This window comes from Nakaseomyces bracarensis (genome assembly GCF_045282275.1).
Source record: "Nakaseomyces bracarensis strain CBM3 chromosome Unknown Scaff12_0, whole genome shotgun sequence".
In the NCBI taxonomy this organism is placed as follows: domain Eukaryota; kingdom Fungi; phylum Ascomycota; class Saccharomycetes; order Saccharomycetales; family Saccharomycetaceae; genus Nakaseomyces; species Nakaseomyces bracarensis.
This window is the reverse complement of record NW_027263958.1, coordinates 571361-582704: the sequence shown is the minus strand read 5'-3', so window position 1 is coordinate 582704 and position 11344 is coordinate 571361. Positions and strand designations below refer to the sequence as shown.

At 47.1% G+C, this 11344-nt stretch overlaps 1 protein-coding gene across 1 annotated transcript; it reads left to right on the top strand.

The window, feature by feature from the left end:
• Positions 1-2666: 2666 nt before the first annotated feature.
• On the top strand, positions 2667-5360 carry RNJ42_03676 (uncharacterized protein; the record flags this gene model as incomplete). Its single annotated transcript, XM_071053840.1, has 1 exon — positions 2667-5360. One exon carries the CDS (start codon positions 2667-2669, stop codon positions 5358-5360), a length of 2694 nt encoding a protein of 897 aa, XP_070910252.1.
• Positions 5361-11344: the final 5984 nt, after the last annotated feature.

Here is an 11344-nt window from a genome sequence, read left to right as displayed (position 1 = left end):
AAGAAATTATAATAATCCCCAAAAAAAATGAAATAAAAATGAAATAAAAATGGGAATAAAAGGAGTTAAAATAAATAAAATAAGAAAGAAAAAAGAAAAGAAAAATACAACCTTTACTAAAAAAAAAGATTGTAAAATGAAGAATTTTTGATTTTTCTTTCCGTTAGACTACTTATATTCAAAGAAATTTGCTATTTTGTATATTAGAAAATTCACTAATAAAAGTTTCTTGTCTCTTTATAAAGACATATTGCTGTATAAAAAAGTAAGAAAATATATTAATTTAATAAAAAAATTTAAAATAAAAAAGTATATTTAATGTAAAATGTAAAAAATATAAGAATTATATAAAAAGACTAAAAAATTAAATAATTTAATGTTTTGTTTACTTTGTTATAGTTTTTCGTTACAAGACTTTTTTTTATTTTCACTACCATCTACATATGACATTTACCCCGCCGGTTATCTTCAATTAATTTCAGTAGTGTTTGTTTTTGAAATTAGGGTAAGTCTATATAAAATCAGGGTAAGTTTTTGTTCTTGAAATAAGGGTAAGTTTATATGAAAACTAGGTTAAGTATAAAAGAAATCAGGGTACGGTTTTATTTTTTTGGCATTGTTACCTATTGTAGTTTTTTTATTTTAATTTAATGTTTTGTATCCAAATCTTTAGTTAGCTATGTTTAGGATAATGATCGGTAGAGAACTACGATAGAAAACCAACAAATAGAAATACAATATTGAAAAAAAGAAGACTCACAGAAAAAAAGCAAGCAGTTCGAAGAATTAAAAACTGATCTCATGACACCAGTAGAAAAAATCAGGTCACTAAAAAATTTCTTTTTTTCATCTGCTTTTCTAATTCAGCTTTCATCGAAGATGCATATGCACAGATTCATGAAAAAACCTTTGTCAGTTGAATGTTTATAGCAAGAAATAAATATTGAAGAGATATTGTAGAGAGTGGACCCTAGGATTATAGAGCCGGCCCGGATGTTTTTTAACAAAGCAAGGGCTTTTTTTTCCTCTCCTAGTCTTTCTTTGCAAATTGAATAGTCCAAAATGCGGTTATATACTGAAAAAAAAAAAAAGAGAAGGTAGTCAGTTGATACAGTTTTATTCCTTCAGTAGTTGTATGTTAACGTTTTGTGTGGAATGGTATGTTAAAATAATTACACGAAAGTCCTCGGATATATGAAAATAAAAATGTGCATCTGGTGATAGTCCAAGTTAGACAAGAGAACCAGATGAAATCTTGAGTTATGAAAAAAAGAATTATATACTCGCAAAAAAAAGGTATAGTTAGAAATAAAAAATTTAATAGGAGGACATTAAAAGGAAAAATAAACCTATCTAACAGAAGGGTTAAAGGTGGAAAATTTTCTTTCCATGGTTTCTTCATTTCCTGATTCTGTTCTTTATAAGAACTTAGCTATCCTCTTCTATATAAATAATAAATTCAGTTACTTCTCTATTGGAGAGTGATTCAAGTAAAAAAACAATAAGTATAGAGGGTGAAGTCTACCGGGATTTGCTAAACATGTGATGTACATAAATCTTTTTTCTGGTTTTTTATTCTATCTTTGGTTTTTTGGAGTGAAAAAAGAAATGCCAGATTCTCCTCAATACATCAACGGATTCTGGAAGTGAAATGCATGGAAAGTAGTTAAATAATAGATAAAAAAAATAAAATAAAACGCAAATAAGAGTAATATAGCGTAGAAATGTTCAAGTATTCTCTCTTACGTGATCTAGTTTGTTGTGCCCATTCTCGGAAGAATACTATATCTTGGGTGCGGGGGCGGGCCTTAAACGAATCTGGAAAGGCCCTTAATTTTTTTTTTAGTTGTTACTATCTTGATTTTCCAGGGTTACAGGAAAAAAAAAAAGAAACATGTAAATGAATAAAGCCGAGAGCGCAAAAAAAAAGTCTTACTCCAAGAGAGTATTTCAGTGTTGTTAAATAAAGAGAGTTGATAAATTGTCAGGAGAAAATAGAGCAAAAAAAAAATATAATCTAACATAAGGTGATTACATGAAAATACCATATGCTAATTAAATAACATACGCTAAATACACGAACTATCCCACGCACACTATATCGGGTAAGGTTAATTGCCTGATGCACACTATGTTTTTTTTGATTTTATTTTAAGGAATTTTCTGCTAATTTATTTTTGATATAATTTCACTGCTTGATTTTCAATATCAACTCAGTACAATGATCTTAACTTCTATTATCTTCTTTAAATGTTCCATTTTCATCAGCTGGATTATAAATAAAACTCTAAATGATTTTCCTTCCTTTAAATTTTATATAATCTATCCTTTCTTTCAAGATTTTTTCCCCCTTCTCTTTCAATTTTGGTTTCTTCTCTAACTCTGTTGATTCTGGTATATTTAAAACAGATTATTCTTGCTTTAAATAATACCTGGATTGTAAGCATATTTTTTTAGTGTTATTTTATAAAGGCATTATAAAGTACGGTCTAACATTCAAAACAGTAAAGAAAGCATCAAAAAACAATAAGCATAATAATATTAAGAAAAAAAGAGAAACGCAAAATTAAAATCGAGTACTCCCAAATATATTAATACAGTTACTATTAGAAATAAAAATAAAATTTTTACTTTATTTTTATATCCTAAATTCTCATAGAAAAAGGATGATTAAAAAAATTTTCCTTCATTTATTACTGGTTTTACAGTTGACACTAGTACTGGGTCAGACTATTTCTAGTGATGAGACTCTCACTGGCGACCAAACGTTTAACGATCTTAACGTGAATAGTGGTATCACGCTTGGGATAAATGGTGCTCAAGTATCGGTAGACAATGGTTTGGATGTTGAAGGTACCTTAGATTTTGAGGTTCCTTCAAGTAACACTGTCACTACTCCTTACTTTAACGTTACCTCAGGGTCTCTCACGGTAGGTACCAATGGTAATTTGAAAATTGTAAATAGTGGTACCGTTGTGCCTTCCTACAAGTTCAACGTCGATAATTTCATTAACAAAGGTACTATTACATTAAGTTCTGCGGCTCAATACTTTAACCCCGAGGCTATTGTATTATCAGTAATGGCCTCAGGGTCTTTTATCAATGAGGGAACAATGACTCTAGACCACTTAAACATAATTTTGTTGGAAAACACTACATTAGTCAATAATAATTTACTAAAACTTTCCAGTGGTACCCAGATTGGAATAGCGAATAACAATTTCCAAGGTACAGGTATCATCGACTTATCCGGTTCAGGGTTTCTATGGTTCGATAACCCAGGTGTTTACGGTGTCGGCGAACAAACTATCAAATATAATGATGGCTTCATATTTTTCAACAGTGTAAATGGTAATAAAGAAGTTAACCTCACCCTAACAGGGTATGGGTCTAACAGTGCGTTAATGGGGTTTACGACTGCTATCGATAGTATCGACTATGACGATGTAGCTGGTATATTAACTGTAAAATCCGGGGGCAATACCTACAACTTTAACATCGGGACAAACTTTGACGCAGGATCTTTTGTGCAGGCAGGCACTTCGCCAATTAACAACCCTGTGGGAAATATCAACCAAAATGCATACCTTCTTGTCTACGGAGGAACTACTATCCCACCATTGGCAAAGCCTTATACTACGTACGTAACCGACAAAGGCATTGAGCACGAGATCGTAGTGTCGTACATTTCGACAAAGGATGACCAAAAACATCCAATCACGTTGACCACAACTAGTACTGTGGTCCCACCACTCCCAAATATTTCCACCAGTATTGTAAACGATGAAGGTGTTACTGAATATCTCGTGTACTCATATTACACCACCACCAATGATCAAGGTGGTGAATATACGACATCAACTACCGTGACCTACAGTCCTCCAGCTGTGACGACGATTGACACGGAGAGCGAGCACGAGCACTTCCACACAGTTGTGTCGTACTTCGTTACAGTCGACAGTGCTGGGGAGATCGTGACTGGCAGCACAGTTGTGAATGCGTCCACGTCGTACGATCCAGCCCCTTCAGCCACGACAGTGAAGATTGACCGTGGTGACGGAGTGACGGAATACGAGGTGATCAGCTACTGGCTCACAAGCAGTGACAATGGGGAAGTGTACACAGCCAGCAACAGCAGCGTGTACAGTCCTCCAGCCGTGACGACCACGGCGACGACCAACAACGAGGAGGCCTATGTTGAGACGGATGTGATCTCGTACTTCATCACCACTGATGGGCAGGGCGAGATTGTGACCGAGAGTGCAGTTGTGAAGAGCAGACAGAAGATCGACTCTGCTGCAGCTCACTCCTCTCTGGGACCTGCACCTCCAAACAGGACTACCACAGTTGACCTGGGGAACAACGTGACTGAGTATGTTGTGATCAGCTACTGGGTGACGACGGACTCGTATGGCGGGTTCGTGACGGCCAGCAACAGCAGCGTGTACAGTCCTCCAGCCGTGACGACCACGGCGACGACCAACAACGAGGAGGCCTATGTTGAGACGGATGTGATCTCGTACTTCATCACCACTGATGGGCAGGGCGAGATTGTGACCGAGAGTGCAGTTGTGAAGAGCAGACAGAAGATCGACTCTGCTGCAGCTCACTCCTCTCTGGGACCTGCACCTCCAAACAGGACTACCACAGTTGACCTGGGGAACAACGTGACTGAGTATGTTGTGATCAGCTACTGGGTGACGACGGACTCGTATGGCGGGTTCGTGACGGCCAGCAACAGCAGCGTGTACAGTCCTCCAGCCGTGACGACCACGGCGACGACCAACAACGAGGAGGCCTATGTTGAGACGGATGTGATCTCGTACTTCATCACCACTGATGGGCAGGGCGAGATTGTGACCGAGAGTGCAGTTGTGAAGAGCAGACAGAAGATCGACTCTGCTGCAGCTCACTCCTCTCTGGGACCTGCACCTCCAAACAGGACTACGACAGTTGACCTGGGGAACAACGTGACTGAGTATGTTGTGATCAGCTACTGGGTGACGACGGACTCGTATGGCGGGTTCGTGACGGCCAGCAACAGCAGCGTGTACAGTCCTCCAGCCGTGACGACCACGGCGACGACCAACAACGAGGAGGCCTATGTTGAGACGGATGTGATCTCGTACTTCATCACCACTGATGGGCAGGGCGAGATTGTGACCGAGAGTGCAGTTGTGAAGAGCAGACAGAAGATCGACTCTGCTGCAGCTCACTCCTCTCTGGGACCTGCACCTCCAAACAGGACTACGACAGTTGACCTGGGGAACAACGTGACTGAGTATGTTGTGATCAGCTACTGGGTGACGACGGACTCGTATGGCGGGTTCGTGACGGCCAGCAACAGCAGCCTATGTTGAGACGGATGTGATCTCGTACTTCATCACCACTGATGGGCAGGGCGAGATTGTGACCGAGAGTGCAGTTGTGAAGAGCAGACAGAAGATCGACTCTGCTGCAGCTCACTCCTCTCTGGGACCTGCACCTCCAAACAGGACTACCACAGTTGACCTGGGGAACAACGTGACTGAGTATGTTGTGATCAGCTACTGGGTGACGACGGACTCGTATGGCGGGTTCGTGACGGCCAGCAACAGCAGCGTGTACAGTCCTCCAGCCGTGACGACCACGGCGACGACCAACAACGAGGAGGCCTATGTTGAGACGGATGTGATCTCGTACTTCATCACCACTGATGGGCAGGGCGAGATTGTGACCGAGAGTGCAGTTGTGAAGAGCAGACAGAAGATCGACTCTGCTGCAGCTCACTCCTCTCTGGGACCTGCACCTCCAAACAGGACTACCACAGTTGACCTGGGGAACAACGTGACTGAGTATGTTGTGATCAGCTACTGGGTGACGACGGACTCGTATGGCGGGTTCGTGACGGCCAGCAACAGCAGCGTGTACAGTCCTCCAGCCGTGACGACCACGGCGACGACCAACAACGAGGAGGCCTATGTTGAGACGGATGTGATCTCGTACTTCATCACCACTGATGGGCAGGGCGAGATTGTGACCGAGAGTGCAGTTGTGAAGAGCAGACAGAAGATCGACTCTGCTGCAGCTCACTCCTCTCTGGGACCTGCACCTCCAAACAGGACTACGACAGTTGACCTGGGGAACAACGTGACTGAGTATGTTGTGATCAGCTACTGGGTGACGACGGACTCGTATGGCGGGTTCGTGACGGCCAGCAACAGCAGCGTGTACAGTCCTCCAGCCGTGACGACCACGGCGACGACCAACAACGAGGAGGCCTATGTTGAGACGGATGTGATCTCGTACTTCATCACCACTGATGGGCAGGGCGAGATTGTGACCGAGAGTGCAGTTGTGAAGAGCAGACAGAAGATCGACTCTGCTGCAGCTCACTCCTCTCTGGGACCTGCACCTCCAAACAGGACTACGACAGTTGACCTGGGGAACAACGTGACTGAGTATGTTGTGATCAGCTACTGGGTGACGACGGACTCGTATGGCGGGTTCGTGACGGCCAGCAACATAGCGTGTACAGTCCTCCAGCCGTGACGACCACGGCGACGACCAACAACGAGGAGGCCTATGTTGAGACGGATGTGATCTCGTACTTCATCACCACTGATGGGCAGGGCGAGATTGTGACCGAGAGTGCAGTTGTGAAGAGCAGACAGAAGATCGACTCTGCTGCAGCTCACTCCTCTCTGGGACCTGCACCTCCAAACAGGACTACGACAGTTGACCTGGGGAACAACGTGACTGAGTATGTTGTGATCAACTACTGGGTGACGACGGACTCGTATGGCGGGTTCGTGACGGCCAGCAACAGCAGCGTGTACAGTCCTCCAGCCGTGACGACCACGGCGACGACCAACAACGAGGAGGCCTATGTTGAGACGGATGTGATCTCGTACTTCATCACCACTGATGGGCAGGGCGAGATTGTGACCGAGAGTGCAGTTGTGAAGAGCAGACAGAAGATCGACTCTGCTGCAGCTCACTCCTCTCTGGGACCTGCACCTCCAAACAGGACTACGACAGTTGACCTGGGGAACAACGTGACTGAGTATGTTGTGATCAGCTACTGGGTGACGACGGACTCGTATGGCGGGTTCGTGACGGCCAGCAACAGCAGCGTGTACAGTCCTCCAGCCGTGACGACCACGGCGACGACCAACAACGAGGAGGCCTATGTTGAGACGGATGTGATCTCGTACTTCATCACCACTGATGGGCAGGGCGAGATTGTGACCGAGAGTGCAGTTGTGAAGAGCAGACAGAAGATCGACTCTGCTGCAGCTCACTCCTCTCTGGGACCTGCACCTCCAAACAGGACTACGACAGTTGACCTGGGGAACAACGAGTCCTCCAGCCGTGACGAGAGGAGGCCTATGTTGAGACGGATGTGATCTCGTACTTCATCACCACTGATGGGCAGGGCGAGATTGTGACCGAGAGTGCAGTTGTGAAGAGCTGACTCTGCTATGTTGTGATCAGCTACTGGGTGACGACGGACTCGTATGGCGGGTTCGTGACGGCCAGCAACAGCAGCGTGTACAGTCCTCCAGCCGTGACGACCACGGCGACGACCAACAACGAGGAGGCCTATGTTGAGACGGATGTGATCTCGTACTTCATCACCACTGATGGGCAGGGCGAGATTGTGACCGAGAGTGCAGTTGTGAAGAGCAGACAGAAGATCGACTCTGCTGCAGCTCACTCCTCTCTGGGACCTGCACCTCCAAACAGGACTACGACAGTTGACCTGGGGAACAACGTGACTGAGTATGTTGTGATCAGCTACTGGGTGACGACGGACTCGTATGGCGGGTTCGTGACGGCCAGCAACAGCAGCGTGTACAGTCCTCCAGCCGTGACGACCACGGCGACGACCAACAACGAGGAGGCCTATGTTGAGACGGATGTGATCTCGTACTTCATCACCACTGATGGGCAGGGCGAGATTGTGACCGAGAGTGCAGTTGTGAAGAGCAGACAGAAGATCGACTCTGCTGCAGCTCACTCCTCTCTGGGACCTGCACCTCCAAACAGGACTACGACAGTTGACCTGGGGAACAACGTGACTGAGTATGTTGTGATCAGCTACTGGGTGACGACGGACTCGTATGGCGGGTTCGTGACGGCCAGCAACAGCAGCGTGTACAGTCCTCCAGCCGTGACGACCACGGCGACGACCAACAACGAGGAGGCCTATGTTGAGACGGATGTGATCTCGTACTTCATCACCACTGATGGGCAGGGCGAGATTGTGACCGAGAGTGCAGTTGTGAAGAGCAGACAGAAGATCGACTCTGCTGCAGCTCACTCCTCTCTGGGACCTGCACCTCCAAACAGGACTACGACAGTTGACCTGGGGAACAACGTGACTGAGTATGTTGTGATCAGCTACTGGGTGACGACGGACTCGTATGGCGGGTTCGTGACGGCCAGCAACAGCAGCGTGTACAGTCCTCCAGCCGTGACGACCACGGCGACGACCAACAACGAGGAGGCCTATGTTGAGACGGATGTGATCTCGTACTTCATCACCACTGATGGGCAGGGCGAGATTGTGACCGAGAGTGCAGTTGTGAAGAGCAGACAGAAGATCGACTCTGCTGCAGCTCACTCCTCTCTGGGACCTGCACCTCCAAACAGGACTACGACAGTTGACCTGGGGAACAACGTGACTGAGTATGTTGTGATCAGCTACTGGGTGACGACGGACTCGTATGGCGGGTTCGTGACGGCCAGCAACAGCAGCGTGTACAGTCCTCCAGCCGTGACGACCACGGCGACGACCAACAACGAGGAGGCCTATGTTGAGACGGATGTGATCTCGTACTTCATCACCACTGATGGGCAGGGCGAGATTGTGACCGAGAGTGCAGTTGTGAAGAGCAGACAGAAGATCGACTCTGCTGCAGCTCACTCCTCTCTGGGACCTGCACCTCCAAACAGGACTACGACAGTTGACCTGGGGAACAACGTGACTGAGTATGTTGTGATCAGCTACTGGGTGACGACGGACTCGTATGGCGGGTTCGTGACGGCCAGCAACAGCAGCGTGTACAGTCCTCCAGCCGTGACGACCACGGCGACGACCAACAACGAGGAGGCCTATGTTGAGACGGATGTGATCTCGTACTTCATCACCACTGATGGGCAGGGCGAGATTGTGACCGAGAGTGCAGTTGTGAAGAGCAGACAGAAGATCGACTCTGCTGCAGCTCACTCCTCTCTGGGACCTGCACCTCCAAACAGGACTACGACAGTTGACCTGGGGAACAACGTGACTGAGTATGTTGTGATCAGCTACTGGGTGACGACGGACTCGTATGGCGGGTTCGTGACGGCCAGCAACAGCAGCGTGTACAGTCCTCCAGCCGTGACGACCACGGCGACGACCAACAACGAGGAGGCCTATGTTGAGACGGATGTGATCTCGTACTTCATCACCACTGATGGGCAGGGCGAGATTGTGACCGAGAGTGCAGTTGTGAAGAGCAGACAGAAGATCGACTCTGCTGCAGCTCACTCCTCTCTGGGACCTGCACCTCCAAACAGGACTACGACAGTTGACCTGGGGAACAACGTGACTGAGTATGTTGTGATCAGCTACTGGGTGACGACGGACTCGTATGGCGGGTTCGTGACGGCCAGCAACAGCAGCGTGTACAGTCCTCCAGCCGTGACGACCACGGCGACGACCAACAACGAGGAGGCCTATGTTGAGACGGATGTGATCTCGTACTTCATCACCACTGATGGGCAGGGCGAGATTGTGACCGAGAGTGCAGTTGTGAAGAGCAGACAGAAGATCGACTCTGCTGCAGCTCACTCCTCTCTGGGACCTGCACCTCCAAACAGGACTACGACAGTTGACCTGGGGAACAACGTGACTGAGTATGTTGTGATCAGCTACTGGGTGACGACGGACTCGTATGGCGGGTTCGTGACGGCCAGCAACAGCAGCGTGTACAGTCCTCCAGCCGTGACGACCACGGCGACGACCAACAACGAGGAGGCCTATGTTGAGACGGATGTGATCTCGTACTTCATCACCACTGATGGGCAGGGCGAGATTGTGACCGAGAGTGCAGTTTTGAAGTACAGAGTTATGATAGATGCCAGTGCAGTTTATCTATCAAGTTATAATGCTTCACTGAATACTTATCCATCATCAAGTCTACCTTCAGTTATGAACAATTCTTCCACAACTGAACATGAAAACACCAGCGACTACACCACTGTAGTGACACACTCCGACGGCAGTGTTGAGACCGACTCTGTGCACTTCGTCAACACGACTGACAGCGCAGGCAAGTCTACTGTTGTTCCAATTACTTCCAAGATCGAGGGTGAAAACACCAGCGACTACACCACTGTAGTGACACACTCCGACGGCAGTGTTGAGACCGACTCTGTGCACTTCGTCAACACGACTGACAGCGCAGGCAAGTCTACTGTTGTTCCAATTACTTCCAAGATCGAGGGTGAAAACACCAGCGACTACACCACTGTAGTGACACACTCCGACGGCAGTGTTGAGACCGACTCTGTGCACTTCGTCAACACGACTGACAGCGCAGGCAAGTCTACTGTTGTTCCAATTACTTCCAAGATCGAGGGTGAAAACACCAGCGACTACACCACTGTAGTGACACACTCCGACGGCAGTGTTGAGACCGACTCTGTGCACTTCGTCAACACGACTGACAGCGCAGGCAAGTCTACTGTTGTTCCAATTACTTCCAAGATCGAGGGTGAAAACACCAGCGACTACACCACTGTAGTGACACACTCCGACGGCAGTGTTGAGACCGACTCTGTGCACTTCGTCAACACGACTGACAGCGCAGGCAAGTCTACTGTTGTTCCAATTACTTCCAAGATCGAGGGTGAAAACACCAGCGACTACACCACTGTAGTGACACACTCCGACGGCAGTGTTGAGACCGACTCTGTGCACTTCGTCAACACGACTGACAGCGCAGGCAAGTCTACTGTTGTTCCAATTACTTCCAAGATCGAGGGTGAAAACACCAGCGACTACACCACTGTAGTGACACACTCCGACGGCAGTGTTGAGACCGACTCTGTGCACTTCGTCAACACGACTGACAGCGCAGGCAAGTCTACTGTTGTTCCAATTACTTCCAAGATCGAGGGTGAAAACACCAGCGACTACACCACTGTAGTGACACACTCCGACGGCAGTGTTGAGACCGACTCTGTGCACTTCGTCAACACGACTGACAGCGCAGGCAAGTCTACTGTTGTTCCAATTACTTCCAAGATCGAGGGTGAAAACACCAGCGACTACACCACTGTAGTGACACACTCCGACGGCAGTGTTGAGACC